The sequence below is a fragment of the Acromyrmex echinatior genome, chromosome 4 (assembly GCF_024713525.1).
Source record: "Acromyrmex echinatior isolate Ae372 chromosome 4, ASM2471352v2, whole genome shotgun sequence".
Classification (NCBI taxonomy): domain Eukaryota; kingdom Metazoa; phylum Arthropoda; class Insecta; order Hymenoptera; family Formicidae; genus Acromyrmex; species Acromyrmex echinatior.
In genome coordinates, this window is record NC_141855.1 from 2,135,971 (window position 1) to 2,151,898 (window position 15,928).

Genomic DNA, 15,928 nt, shown 5'->3' on the forward strand with positions numbered 1-15,928 from the left:
CTAGAAAAAAATAACATTTTTTATTCAAAACAATAATATTCGATCTAATTAAATCTTTCAAATTTTATTGTGATAAAAGATATAAAAATTTTCAGACATAATCAAGAGAGCGATTGTTTAGTATTTTTCATCGATAATAATAAAAAATTTCGAGGAGACAATCTGGGATTGAAAACAGGCTTCAATATAGGAATTAAATTATTTTCGGATAGATACAGGAATCTGTCCAACAACACCACAGTTTCCACCAATGGTGCTATCATTGTACGCAACGCTCCGAATATCACAATCTGCCGCCACTGATTTAGGTAACATTTTATTTGCGGATTTTGTAAATCTGAATCTTTAGGTCGGAGATTTGGCTCGAAATCTGCAGTTGCGGCCATGCAATATCTAAAAAAAACTTATTTGATTATCGCTATAATAATACACAGAATTTCGATAATCATAATTTTACTCAACTGTTCAAACGTAATAGGTCTTGTCACTTTGACGTTCCTCACTTGAGTGTGACGTAGATGGCTATTTTGTTTTATTAAAACGGTTTCTAAAGCGGCTCTATAAGCGTGCACCTAAAAAAAATACAGTTCGAATATCAAATTTATGATGCTTTAGAGCAACTGCGATCAAACTCCAATTAACTTGGTTGACGTTACATGTTTTACCAAAAGGAAAGCACGAAATCATTAATTCAATCTAGATTGATGCAAATCCGGCTAAAAATTAACAATATTGTTATAATCAACAATATTAATCAACAATATTTTATTAAGTAATTCGAATAAAATTATTAAATCAATAGGATCATATATTCGAGAAAAGATTAAGAATAACGAACTATTATATATTAAAATTATTAAGAATAACGAACTATTATATATTAAAATATATTAATATATATTAAAAATTTTATCGTGAGCGATTTTGCCGGTTCAATTAATCACTGTTTAAGTTAATCGGAATTCAAGAATTGAAGTTGTCCTTAACACAATATTTAACTATTAAATCTTCGTAGTTTCCAGTCTTCAATTTGTCACAGTAGCTCTCAATAGCATGACATGCCACTTCTAACGCTGTATAGGACAATTCGTGTTTTGTGAACGAAGACAGATATTTACTGAGTGGATATCCATTTAAAGCATCCACTGGATTTCTAAATGCATCACATTATTTAGTATAATCATAATCTCATAAGCGTTATTTTATAGTGTATCTGACAAACGTACTTTAATGTTAGTTTCATATAACAGCACCCCACAATACAAATGAATCTTGTCTCACATTGAGATGTGTAAAGTCTCAGTAATGTGGCTGCAAGATCTCCACATGGATGCAGCCCCACAATGCCAAATCCAGATTTCTTCTTATTTAAATTAAAATTATCAGAGAAAGTTCTTCTTATGTCCTTGATTGTTCCTGACAGATCAGAATCAGTATTCTCCAGTTTGATTGATATGTGTTGTGGCATATTTACTGGCAAGTCAGGCAGATGTTTAGATAGAGACACTAACAATTCTTTATCCCATTTTCTGTAATTAAAATCTCAGATGAATGATAGTAAAGGAATAAGATTGCTATCCGCAGAACGCAATCTGAAAGTAATATTATATCAATATTATTATTTCCTACTCAGCGATACAAATATAATATAATATAAATGTAATGTATAACATATAGTATACGTCGGTTAATCGTAACATCAGTTACATTGATAAGTAAGAAATTATAACAGTGACGTAATGTTATGTTTCCTTGTTCAGTTTATATTCTGGATAGTAATTAAAATAGCGAGATTGATTAGAGTAAAAAAAGAAATGCGGATTACCTGGCTTGCTGTGACAATAATGCGTCTTGTTCGATACATATTACATGTAGATCGTATTTGAATGCTAGAGATCTGGCTAAATGACCCACGCCTGCTCCAACATCTATAATGCACTCAGCATTGGACTCTTGTGCACAGTCTGCGCATACCTGTACAAAGATAAACCTCTTATAAAGATAAATCTCTTAGGGTCTATAAATATTTCGTGTCTAATTTAAAGCAATCCCAAGCAAAATAACATCAATATGAATCGACTAAGTGAAAAATGACTTAATAATAATTTTAAAATGATTTAAAATGATGACTTAATAATCATTTTGACGTTATTTTGATGTCATAATGACTTAATTTCCGCTAAGAACTGAAAAATATGTGTGCTATATACCCGCGCTATCTGTTGTATCTCATGGCGCTTTTTTATTTTAACGTGTTTCAAAAAGAGATTATGTTTTTTCTGGGAATCATGTAATCCTTCATTTTTACATTCCAGGACAAAATTTTCCAAATTATTTTCAGTCTTCTTTCTTCCATTGCATCGCCAGACGTTTTCGTCATTTAGATAATCTCTATTTAGCTGTAAATTCTTTGCAACCTGTCGAAGTGTCAGCAATGACAATGGCCATACGCGTGAGCTGTAAAATGAATTACATTGTAAAATTATGGGCAGAAAGCCCACAAAAATATGATACGCTTTTCATTCGTGTTAATTATATTTGAATTTGAGATGTATTACCAGATTCGTGTTTTATATCCAGCATAAAACATTCTAGTAATATTATACTAGAATATTACACTAATATACAGAAACATTACAGAAACCTTTCCAACAATTACAATAACATTGCAAATGTTGCAGCAAATATGTTGTGCTATATGAAAAGGATAATTGTCACAAATCTCAACTTTAATCTCAGTTTAACTTACTTTGTGTCGCTTTCTAACTCTGAGAAATATATGAATTATGTTCATTAATTTCTATCAATTCAGATTAACTTTAATCTCGGGTTAACTTACTTCCTATTTTTTTTCCTAGTTCTAAGAAATTAGAAAAACATAAAAAATAAGTAAAACCGAAATAAAAGTTAATCTACGTTGGTAGAAATGGACATTAGGAAAAGATAAAGAGTGAATTAAACCGAAATTAAAGTTAATTTACATATACCCGTTTCTAATCGATATAGATTAACTTTAATCTTGGTTAAATTTACTTTTCATCTTTTCCTAGTTCTAAGAATTAGAAAAAGATAAAGAGTAAATTAAACAGAGATTAAAATTAATCTACATTCGCAGAAATGGATAAAAAATGAACATAATTCGAATCAATTTGAAATCAATTGGTAAAATGACTTCTCGCGCTTACCGACCGATGTGAAGTTAAGTTACGTGCTTACCACGAGATGTCGCCAGCTAACCACTTTCCGAATTCGTCGGGCGACACGGTTTGCAAAGTGGTCCTCCAGCTGTTCGGCAGTCTCTTCCACAATTGCTCTTGGAAGAAATCCTACAATATGATTCGTCAAATTTCGAGGTCAATATGCTATTCTCAAAAAATAAAGTGAAGGATGACAAACGAAAGATACGTGAAATATGTATTAGGTGTATTTACGATGACACGTCAACACATGTATGCAATTAGGTTGAGAAAGGGAGAAATGCAGTTCAAGAAACGCTCCAGAATGCTGTGCCATGCTAAAGGTATCATTACTGAATTACGTACCACGACATACGAGTCTAACAACCAGCCGTATGTGTCTAACACGTTGAAGATTCTCTCGAGTGTTACGCGAGCCTTCGAGCAGGTTCTGCATGTGCACATAACTACGGGGGCGGCCATTGTTGTGTCGAGATGGACGAATAGCTCGCATTACTCCGTGTGATAAGCGATTATATATATTTCATTATTATATATATTATTAAGAATTTAAACTTATGATCTAAAGGCAGATTTATTTCTCAGTTATTTATTTATCCAGCTAGCCTAATGAATGCTTTTTTTATATTATTTGGGCTCAGTTCCACCAATGAAGAATTAAAAAAAAAGATTAAGAGTAAATCAAGATTAAAGTTAATATACATACTTAGACCTCTGTTACATGGCACGCTTAATTAATTAATAACATCCTTAATAACATCCTTAGTTATAAAATTGACCAATCATAGTTGTTCCTCGGAACGATTGTGATTAGCCAGTTTCATAATTATGGATGTTATTAAATTCGATTAAGGGTGTCGTGTAAATGTAGTCACTGATAGAAATAGACAAGACCCAGTTCCATCAATTTTAATCTAGGTTTCATCTCACCGTTTATCTTTTTCTAATTCTTAGATCTGTTGGAAAGAGATGAGAAATAAATTGAACCTCGCTTAAAAGTGAATTGTGAAACCTTGGAATTAATAATTCTTAGAATTAGAAAAAGATAAAGGGAAAAATAAAACCGAGATTAAAATTAATCCTACATTAGTTGAACTGGGTTCAACTAATCAAAGATTATTAACTTTCTGTTCAGGCTGCGTTGATATTCGCAATTTTATATACATATATATCGCAATATATATATTTTTCTTTTTGATTTATTATTATCGGAAACTATTAGAAAGTCACGCGTTGTGCGCCATGTACTCTCATGCGCACTCGTACATGTGAGAGACGACTGATTTATTGCGAATGAAATGGAAAGTGTAGCACGTGTATGCGAGAATTTTACGTTATGATATTTATAAATTCTAGTGCACGATCATCCTCCGGTTCATTTTAATCTCGTAAAAGTAACAAACAAATGACCGTTTGCTCTTTACAGGCCTGAGACTGCGGGTCTTCGCCGACGTACGCACGTCAGTGGTAGCACGAGTGATTTAGCCGAGGAGAAAGTTAATACTTATTATTATTCACGCTTCTTTATTAAATTGACCGTAATAACGCCCGCACCGCGGCGCTCGGAAAAGCTGCCAGCCAATATTTTTAATTGATTGGAAAATATAATGGAGAGCGATTTTTTCCTTTTCCGACACAGGATCGATTCGCGCCGATTGCGATAGGCGCGAAGTGAGAAATCCGCTGCACCTGAAATAGAAAGTCCCTCGGGTGTAACATCAATTACTGGCAATTTTTCGTCTGATACGGCCCACAGTATGTAATTATATAATGCAGTTATGCATTTTCCGCCGATACAGTCGATACCCGCGGATGACCTGAGAGTGGCGTTAAAACTTCTCCTCTACGGATGGCAGCCGGCATTTTAGATTCCAATTATAAAAAAACCACAAGATTTATCATTCTGTCTAAATCTCGCTGGGAATAAAAGTCACCGTGTAACTTATGGGCGCATTACATCGCGTGTCAGTTTCGGTTGGCTCCATTCTTTAATTAGTTAAGACTCGGATTAACGTCTATGACGTGTAATACTTTTGTAGCTTATGAAAGATTCTTCTCACGTTGAAAAACATGAGTGAGAATTTTCTGCCTTGTGAATTAAGGTCATCGCAGGCCAATAATTTAATCCGCATATTTGGTAATCGGATTATCGCAAATACGTGCAGTTAGAATAAAATGAAAAAATAAAAAGAAATCAGAAACAAATAATAGAATCACAACACAAAATTGTTAAAAGATCTAATCTTGATCTTTTGCCATTACTTTTAATCTACTTAAAATCTAATCTTAATCTCTGTATTATTTTTCTGATTTTCTTTCTAAAATCCGTTCTAAAATTTTTAGTGGAAAAGAAACATAGTTGTATTTTTATTTTTAACAAAGCGATTTTAATATTTTTAACCAATATTTTAGAAGAATAAATGGATGCAGAAATATATAAAAATAATTGAAAAATTTTGCTATAGATATAGATCTGAATATAAATTTGTTGGACTATCCAAATTATATAAAACACATAATAATTATATAAACGTTGATAGCAAAGTCAATAGTTTAGCCACCAATTTAAGCGTCTTACATAATTATTTTGATGATCCAAACAAAATTATTTTTAAATCTATCTAGCTACATTTTTAATACTTTAGCAAAACTGTTCTTTTCATGTATTTATTCGTTTATTAACTTCTAATCATAAACTCTATAAGTTTTCATCGTTAGATTTATTTTATAATCATTGCCCGAGATTCTTACGGAAAAAGCGAACGTGAGAAAGGTCTCGATCATCAACCTAGTATGGATAACGACACTCGACAAGGTCTTAAAGAAATGTCGCGTTAAATGCACAATCATAGACGATGAGAACCGTTTGTAGGCTTTGTTTATTAATTATAAGAGCGAGCGTTATTCCCGTAGCGTCCCACTTTACGGGCACTTTCACTCTTCAACAGTTACGTTATTGCTCATGAGCGGACTGCTCTCGAAGAACTATATCGTTAGTGCTCGTGTAAGAGGATCCGTATCCTTCGTGAGAACTGGGAGAATCAAATTCACAATCTTTTGCCAGTCTCTTCACAGTTACAAAAATTGGTCTCGCAATCGCAAAGACTGTGCGACAGAGGCATCGTTTTCCAGTTCCGAGGGAGTTTCTACGCTCCGCGTGAATAAGCTCGATAGCAAGATGTAATAGCGATGTAACATAATATGAAACACGCATGTAACACGCAAGAAATAAAATATGCAATAACGAAGCGCTGTAAAATTTTTATTAGAACTGATCTCGAAAAAAAAACTGATTTAATTAGATAAGCATAATTGTGGTGGTCGTCTTGTAAACCGATTAGAAAGTGTCGTTTCTACACGCAACAGTTTTCCTAAGCAGACATTTAGTATTTGTTGTACAACATTTCCTGCGATTAACATCGACAGGATATCGTGAATTGATAGTGATCTCGATGTTTAGACAAATGAAACAGTTGATTATTTTAATTACGTTTACTTTGTATAAGATGAGAAACTCGACAATTACGAGATTTTGCTTTTCGGTCTTGTTTTATTCTGAACAGCTTCCTCAACGGAAATTTAAATTTCACGATTGAGTTGTGTGAAATTATTTAACCTCGAAAATTGAGCAATTAACTTTATAATGAAAGGAAAGTTAGATGGTTATGTGACAATGCATTTGGCATGTTAAGAAAGAGAGAGGAAGAGAAAGATAGATCATTATTTATTAAGCGTTTTAAAATTGGATCCTCTCAAACACTAAAAAGCAAAATACATATAGTTAAGACAATAGAATAAGAAAAATTAAAGCAAATATATAAAATAAAATTAAAAAAATAAAAATAAAAAGAAAAAGAAAATAAAACATAAAAATAAAAAAGACCAAAATTAAGAAATACAATAGCTATAGCATGCGAAAAAAAAGAGAGAAAGCTTCTTCAGAAAACAGAGTTGACCGAGTAAACATTACAAATAGTTAAGACACCATCGTGTCACCCACATGGTAGCGCAAAAAAAGTGATAAATTGTTCTCGCGTGCGAAATTATGTACGCTTAGAAGGATGTCCTAAGAACGATATCCCAGCAAAATAACTTAGCGATAACTTAGCGTGAAATATCGTCTTAGCTCGGAGATCACTGACCGTCTCGGGCGGTCAGATGGATCCTATATTTATCATCATCGAGCCTGCCGGCTGCTATTCGGATCCTCTTACGCCAACGTATAAGTGAAAGTTTCCAAGTAGGACGCGGAATCTCGATGTCCGGAGACTCGAATGCTGGACATTCATTAGTGCCGAAATTGATGAACATCAATACTAATAAATATAAAAAAAAAGATCCAATACTACCTCAAATTTTTTCATAACTTTCGAAATTTTACCACTCACTCGTAACTCATTTTCTGACGTAATAACGAATGACAGATCCTGATATTTCCCGCTTCGAGCAATCTAGCTTCTCTCTAAGAGAGGTCAGAAAATAAATAAGATAGAAAATTATCGGCTTTGATGATCTGACCGATCTTGGAACGAAGCAAGTTGCGCAAATACGTACATGAGATGTTTGCGGAACATTGCAGGGCACTTTTGCAACTGGGGGAGGTCTCTAGCAGGTCATCCCGTTCAATTGCTCCACTGAATCTGCACCTTTCGCAACGGCGGACATGACTTATATACAATCTCCTGTGTGATTTCTTGCCAACGAGTTACTTCATACCACTGCAGCTTCGACATCATGCCTGGAAAAATGTTTCGTGTAATTTATCAGATCAGAATCATCTGTCATACGTAAGAGGATCTGGATAGTGTCTTGCATCATGCAAAATCTTTTTTGCAAAACAGGTAAGAAGGAAATAATTGTTGCACACATTTCTGCATGAGGATCACATACTGTTTAACCCCTTGTCTGTAATTTGGCTGTTTTAATTCAAACATTAAAATCTTTATTTAATAAAAATTGAAATTTGAATAAAAATAAAGAAAAAATAGAAATTTGTTTAAAAATGTATAATTTAGTAATAAAGGAGAAACGGACTCTACCCTTCTTTGTATGTAAAAATTTTGTTTGTACTAAAAAAACCTAGATTGCTAGATGAAAGGTTGAAATATTTATAAACGAATATCTTATATACTTTTTTAAAGGTACAACTGTTCGTATACAAAAGTTATAAAAATATATTTTGAAAGTGCATATAGAAAGAGAAGATTAACCGTGCGATGCAACAGCTAACACGATTAATCTTTGTCAATACACTTATGATATTGCATGCTCTATTGTAGAATATATTCTATAACAAGAATAAGAAAAGTTCTCTTGCTCTTCTGCGAAATCAACGAAGCTTGTATTTTCGTAGAATTCGCTTGCAAAGTACAATCTGTACTGCTGTCTACATTCATGAAAGTCGGCGTGACTATTATTCTGAGAGAGAGGCAAGATTCACATTAAAGTCTAGAAATGCTAATGATATTATAATTGCAGCCGCCTTAATTGTAAACATCCATCAAGATGATCGTTCGTGAGCAAGAGCGTTCCAGCTGAAATTATCATCAACCGATTTGGAGCGACATCCGAATCGACCTGTGTATCCTTTCTCGCAGACAAGGATTATCGAACAGATCGGAAACAATCACTTGTCTCAAGGAAGTTGTAGTTTAGTGAAGCTTAGTACCGTAGCGAAAGTAATCGCTACCGCTCCCCTTCGGTCTGCAGACATTAAGATCCTTCACGTTCTTTCACCGAATAACTCCTCGTTGAGACGAGGAGGAAAGGTGAGTTTCAGTTTCGATGGGCCTTGGAGGTCGCGGAAAAGTGAGGACGCTTAGTATAATAGTCCCCTCTACGGTCGATCGCGTGGTCGGGCGGATTTGAAGAAAGTTGTCGTCATGTATGCGAAGAAGATACATACCACACCGTACATCTCTTTCTTTTTTCCCCCTACCGTTTCCATCTACATATGCGTTCACGTGTATGACTGACACGAACACCAACGAGGCGAGTGTCGAGGAGGCACCTCGGAGAAAGGTGCTCATACTCCACCGTCTTCGATATTAGAGAGGAGCTTCATGAAGAGCGGTGGCCGCCGGTGGTGGTGGCACCGGGTAGGGAGAAACGGGCTCCTGGGCCGAGATCTGTCCTCAGTTCTCATGCGAGGTTCCGCTCGGTATCGTTCAGCCAAGCCACGTCCGATCGTCTCGAGCGGTGTCATGTCGCGAGTCAGCCGCCTCTAACGCGAGGAATCCGGCCGGTGAGAAGTGTGTGAATCTCCCCACGTGGAAGAGCCTAAGAAACGGTCATAGCAATGCGGTTCGCCAAATTGGTAATTATAACAGGGTGTAACCACGAAGAGGGTGGATGGACCACTTGGACGGAGACGCTTGTACTTTCATCGTAATAAGCATGTCGCGCGTGATGCCCAGACCCCCCTGCGGTTCTATCATTTATAATCAGCGAGCGTATCGACTCTCACGCACGAGGGAAAGTGCTCTAATAAATCGTGGCAGACGCGACTGGCAACGATACGATCGTTAATCGTCCTGCAGAGATCAACGGCCGTTTAATCGCGATATATCGTCGTTTTACCCTCGGGCGGCCTTGCGGCGCCCGAGGCGGACGGTTCATGGGAAAAGGTGTTCGGGGCCTCATTCGAATATGCTAACCAACACCGAGAGAGGTACCAAATTCTCGAGGTGAAACGCGCCGGTCTTAAACTTTGATTCTCTTTCTCCTTCTCTTTTTCCGTCACCCACTTCTTGGTGGATGGACTTTAAAGGATTAATCGAGTACATTGAAGCATATTCTATTGCATGGAATGGTTTTAGAATCATAGGAAAGTATAGCGACAAACTTTCAATAAGAATAACTCGCCTTGATTTGTTGTATATAATTAATGCAGTTTTGAAGTACTATAGATACTTTTAATACAGAAATATTATTTAAAAAAAAAAAATATATATATATATGTATTTATTTATTTATTTAATTAAGATCAAAGGTCGTCAGTAGAACATACGAAAGCTCGCAATCTCCCGGTAGTGGAAGTTTGGCATTCGAACGATTTCAGAGAAAAGAGAAACATCCGCAAGTTGACCTTGCCATATCAAGAGTATAGTCACGACTGGGAATCGCTTATCAGGCTAACTGTTTCTCAATCTCGCTAGCATACCAATTGATTCGAAGCCCATTAAGGCCATCAATGAGTTTTCTGGTTATTAAACAGGTTACTCGGTTATCAGAGCGCGTTAAGTCCTTCCTTCTTGAATTTATATCGTGTATCGTGTTAATTGATTGAAACGCTGGCACTATCAATCGATTAACTGACAAAGCAATACATGCTACTTTCTAGAAAATTGAATCATTTATTAAAAAAGAAACTTTATTAGGACCTGAAATATAAAATTACATTTATACTACAAATTTTTAAGTCAATAACGATAAATAGATTGATTTTATCAGACTAATAATACCGTAGTTAATACCGTAATATAAAAAGACTGTCAACGCGCTGATCTCTTTTTCCTTTCAGAGACTCTTCACTGCGACGCTCCTCGTCGTCGCGACCCTCGCTAAAGAGGAAAGTTCGTCGTCGAAGAACCGCGACAAACGTCAACAGCTCGCCTTTTTACGAAAGGTGGGTCGTCTGCCGCCGTATGCGGTGCAAATGGAACCGATAGTGCAATATTCTCAGAGAGATCCTTTGTATAATCCTTTGGCGAATTCGAAGAACGATGATTTATATGGAGAGACTCCATCGAGTTATTATCAGACGGAACCTGAGCCAATTATCGAGATTATCATCAAAGAATCTAACGAGACTCTTCCAACTCCGGCGCCACTACCACTTTCTTCTCAACCGCGACCTACCAAGGAACCCATCCAGGTCTTCTATGTAAAATATGAGAAGAAAAAAGGCTATGGAGATAAGACCCGCGTTGTTTACGATTCACCGATCCCCGCGCTGACACCAGTGGAGGAGCACGAGGAAATTAAGTCGGATAATTCGTATGGGGAAGAGCCGACGAATACGGTGACACCGGCACCGCCTCCGGAACCATCGACGACCTTACGCGCTATCATTCGACCCGATAGCGAAGTGTACCATTCCGGTAGTAGCGGTATCCGCGTGACTTTCGGTACCGAGCAAGTGCCACCCAACAATCACAACAAGCGTAGCGACTTAGAGACGCCTGCAGGCAGTATTCAACAGCACATCAGCAAGCCGACAACATCGCCGGGAGCGCCGAAAAGACAGCACGGTCCTTATCAACCTCTGCAGCCCCCGCAACCCCCTCGAGTACCCGTATTTCCGCAACAGCGCATTATCAATTCATTCCCGCCGCAACCGCAAGCAACGTTCTTGCAACAACAGCAACAGCAGCAATCACTGCTGCAGCATCAAACATTTCCATCTCAGCAATCCTTGAGAAATCCACCACCGCCACCACCGCCATCATCATCAAGACCACTGCAACGTCATCCTATAACTATTCAGGGTCTCCCGGAAGTGCAACAACGCGTGACGTTCAATAGTTTTGGTCCACCACCGCATCACGTCAACATCAATCATCCTCAGCAACCGGGATTTCCACCTGCGCTATCGGTATCGCATCAAAGCGTTCAAGTACAGAATCGACCATTGTCGTTGCCACAAAATAACTTTGCGGAACCGCCCCAGCAGCCATTACCAGTCAGATCTGGTGGCTTTAATTCGGAGCAGCAACCGTTATCTAGACAGAATGGTTTCAACGTGGAGCTTCCACCGCAATCTCCATTTAAACAACAGGAATTGGAGAAACAACGTTACCATGAGCAACGACGACAGCAAGAGTTATTGAAGCAACGGGAACATCAACGACAGCATGAACAGCAGCGACATCAAGAACATCAGCGATTCTTGGAACAGCAGAGACAGGTCGAGCAACAGAGATTGCTGGAGCAGCAGAGACAACAGGAACATCAGAGGCAGCAAGAGCATCAGAGACTTCAAGAACAACAACGATTGCAGGAACAGCAACGCTTGCAAGAACAACATCGGCAACAGGAGCAGCAACAATTGCAAGAATTGCAGCGTTTGCAGGAGCAACGCAGGCGGAAACAGGAGCAGGAGCTCAAGTTTCTTCAGGAACAACAACGATATCGTACACAGCTTAAGTATAATCAGGTGCAGCAACCGCAATTGCAGCCGCAATTACAGCCACAATTGCAACCACAATTGCAGCCACAATTACAGTCACAAATACAGTCACAGTTATCATCTCAACGACCAGAAGGTGAAATTTTCAAGGCCGTGCCTAAACTAGAACAGCATTACGCGTTCCAAGAAAATCCTCTTCATCCTGGTCCGTTCCCACCAAATCCCACGATAATTCAACCAACGACGTTTCCCGAACTTTCCCAAAATCAGTTCGCATCGCCACAATCGTTCAGTGCCCTTCATGACTCTCAGCAACAACTGTCTGGGAGTTTAAAAAATCATTTTATCTCTGGTGACGGTCTGCAGCAACAGTTAAACACGCAACAATTAAACCAGCACTTAAACACGAAGCAGTCTCATCAGAGTAGTCAGCAAAGCTTCTTCTCGCAGACGCTTCCGACATCACAACAACGGCCACAAACGACCGCAACGACCACTTTCACTCAGCAACAATCGATATGGGGCCGGCCATTGGTCCAAAATAATCCCTCGCAGAAAATCTACGCAACACCGATTAGTCCCTCCGAAGAATTCAACTCACCGCCGACTGCTAAAACGTTCTTACCGACAACTACTAGTACAACTACAACCACAACCACTACCACGACTACCGAAGCGCCAACCACGACGACACTTTCGCCGAATAAGGCGGCCAAGATCAAAGAGAACATTGCGAATTTACCGGACGAAGTGCCAGACGACATCAGGGAGCAGCTGTTGAGCTCCGGTATTTTAGGCAACGCCGATATTCAGATCCTCGACTATGACAAGATCGGCGATATTCCGATCGAGAAACTGCCGCCGGAAGCTCTCGCGAATTTCTACGGCGCCGGAGGCGGTGCGGCGATTGCCGCCGGCAGCGAGCCCGTGCCGGCGATCGTCAAGAGGCCGTTGAAGACAGCGCAGAAGAAGATGACGAGTCTGATTCCCGCTGTCACCACCACCGCTATCAAACGTGGTAGCAACTCGACCAAGTTCGAGCAAGCCACCTTGCGGCCCGGTGGCGTGGAGATGAAAGTAGTACGCTTCGATCCGAATACGGAGCAAGGCCGGGCCGTGGCAGAGCAGCATATACGGGACGATGCGACCCGGCTGGAGCCGGTGACCGTGGGAACGCGCGGGGATATCTCACAGTACAATCGTTATTTGCCGCTTAAAGTGAGCGGCGCGTCCTTTCCGATACCGGATGTGCCGGAACTCAACGGCCGTAAGATCTCGAGCGTCGTGGTGCTGGCACCCGTCGATTACGACTTTCCCGGCGAGGAGAGGGAGATCACGGAATCTCAGCGGCACAGCAGGAAGACCAGCGGCGATGCGCAGCCGGTCAGGTTTCTCGCCGGTGACACCCTCAAGCAACTCGTGAAGAAGCCCACCGCGGAGAATTACAAGAAGTGGTTGGAACAAGAGAGCCGCACTGAGCCGCAGAGACAGTCTGTCGTTCTTTTAGTGACTATGTAAGTATTCCATTAAACGTGATGTTTGTATGCGTAATAAAATTGTCGTGATTCATTTCCTCTTAACGCTTCAGGCATCTTTAGATATTTGTTGTTTCTTCAGTGCCGCTTTCTAAAAAAATCGACACGTTACATCACCATGTATCTTGCATTTGCGATGGAAGTCGATGTAGCGTAGATTTAAATATTATTTCCCGACTTTATGAATGACTATTATATTTTACTGATGAAATAAAAATTTCTTTACTTTTCCACATGAGCACAGACCTCCAAGGGATGTCCTAATGACATCCAGAGAACGCTCTACATCCTAAGGACGTCCCTCTGCTAAAGTGTATTCTGTGGATTTATCTTTTATTCTGTTTAATGAAACAATTTCAAACAATTTTTTAATGTATCTTTTATATTTATTTTATTTATTTAACGTTGTTATAAGCAATTACTAAATTCTTGAACACCTTCCAAATTTATTATTTCGCAGTAATGATTATTTAGAATTTTTTTATTTTTACACTGATCAATTATTCATTCCATTAACTTTTTATTTCCAACTGCTGCCAATCGAAAGTTGGCAAAAACGGAATGTGCGTTTCACCGAGGTCGAAGCTTTGTTACTTTAGTTTTCAATGACTACATAGTTTAATATCAACTTCCGCATATGAGCTTCTTACTAACCAAGCTTGGTTTAAAGCATATAATTATCATTAATTGTTATAAACAATGAGAAAATGATATTGTTAACTCGATCTTAGTATACGATTGGATCATTCGTATCCTGCGCACTTTTTTTCTTCAATAAAATAGGAGCATTAAGTAATTAATGATACAATTTTTTAAATACACAAATACTTTCTAAAGATGTTGGTGATTTATGTATGAATCACTTAAAGTTAACAGAGGATAAGAATGATCTATCGTATGTATTAAAGATTAATATTCTCTTGTCGCGTATTACAATCGACGGTTCGTCCGTCTCGTGAATCTGCTCGAAAGTCAAGGAATTCGCGAGGCTGCGCGCTTTCACTCGGATTCACTGCGGTGTTTTAGGCCGAGAGATGGTGACGGTCAAGGTGACAAGGAAATCTTCATGTACGACGTGACCTCTGGAGCTGTTAGCAAACTAGCCGGTGATCTCTCGACGGCCTTCGTAGACGCCGCCGAGAGCAACTCTGATGGCACCGATTCTATCGATGACTCTACCTTTTCGACATTTTAATTAGTTCATAAAAAAAAGCTATTCCTCGAAATATTAAAAAATGTTTAATCCACGGACGCAGAATTCCTTTTTTGAGAGATTGTACAATATGGATATATTCAAGATGTCTCTGTTTTGTCTTTGTTGCAGATAAAGAAAGTTCTTTGCATAATGTATTTCTCGACTTTAACTAAATGATTTTTACTAAACGGAATTTAACTTTTTTGTGTTTCGTGATGAAGGAGAAAGAATTGATTTAGGTCTCTGTGTTGCTTACGCGATAATGAATGTCAATGGTTAAATGCTGATGAAAAACAATGTAAAAACGACGATTTTTCGACATAGTGTGATGCTTTTTTGTGATTTGGGCAAAAATGTAAGAAAGAGGATAAGGATTTCGGAGTGAGGTGAAGAATCGCAGCGTGGCAAATTACTTCGAGTATCCTTGTAGATATCTTAACTATGTATTATTATGTACATATAAGAATAATTTTGTACTTTTTTATACGAAATAAAACGCAGTCTTTTTATGTTCGCATGGTGCTTTCCATATGTCCGGATCGAAGTTAAAAAATATTATTTATGATATTTATATTTACAACATCTAATATTAAAAATTATATAATAATATTAAAATCTCCAGGAATCCCACTTTTAAGTAATAGAAGAAAGATATTTTTTTTCAGTTAAGAGAATTTTAAAAAGAAATTTTTAATTATATTAAAAAATTTTTTAATAAAGTTAGAAATATAAAAAAGATAAAAATTTAAGAAAAGGGTGAATTAAAAGATATCAAAATAAAAAAAAATTTAATATCAATAATAATGCTCAAATACTATCACGTATTTCAAGTCTTTTTCAGTTAAAAATTGTGAAACATTTAATAATAAAG

General features: G+C 37.9%; 2 protein-coding genes and 1 long non-coding RNA gene across 5 annotated transcripts; 2 read left to right on the plus strand and 1 right to left on the minus strand.

Annotated features, from left to right (window-relative positions):
* Positions 1-38: 38 nt before the first annotated feature.
* LOC105147466 (methyltransferase-like protein 25B) lies at positions 39-4,624 on the minus strand. Of its 2 annotated transcripts, XM_011058492.2 has the most exons (8): positions 3,543-4,624; positions 3,217-3,326; positions 2,211-2,457; positions 1,826-1,974; positions 1,227-1,529; positions 1,000-1,153; positions 463-572; positions 39-393 (listed from the first exon to the last, which is right to left on the minus strand). In XM_011058492.2, exons 1-8 carry the CDS (start codon positions 3,657-3,659, stop codon positions 102-104), a joined length of 1,482 nt encoding a protein of 493 aa, XP_011056794.1. In that variant the 5' UTR covers positions 3,660-4,624; the 3' UTR covers positions 39-101. The 2 variants fall into 2 exon arrangements, with proteins under 2 accessions (XP_011056794.1, XP_087261405.1); XM_087405279.1 differs by lacking the exons at positions 3,217-3,326; positions 3,543-4,624 and adding an exon at positions 2,559-3,165.
* Positions 3,381-6,445, plus strand: LOC147909860 (uncharacterized). Its single transcript, XR_015544774.1, has 2 exons — positions 3,381-3,520; positions 4,624-6,445. It is a non-coding gene; the product is annotated as an uncharacterized LOC147909860 (long non-coding RNA).
* A 2,275-nt stretch (positions 6,446-8,720) lies between these two features.
* LOC105147611 (uncharacterized) lies at positions 8,721-15,566 on the plus strand. Of its 2 annotated transcripts, none has more exons than XM_087405272.1 (3): positions 8,721-8,965; positions 10,720-13,841; positions 14,889-15,566. In XM_087405272.1, the coding sequence occupies exons 2-3, from the start codon at positions 10,855-10,857 to the stop codon at positions 15,055-15,057; spliced, it is 3,156 nt and encodes a 1,051-aa protein (XP_087261398.1). In that variant the 5' UTR covers positions 8,721-8,965; positions 10,720-10,854; the 3' UTR covers positions 15,058-15,566. The 2 variants fall into 2 exon arrangements, with proteins under 2 accessions (XP_087261398.1, XP_087261397.1); XM_087405271.1 differs by having other exon boundaries at positions 8,891-9,513.
* The last annotated feature ends 362 nt before the right edge of the window (positions 15,567-15,928 follow it).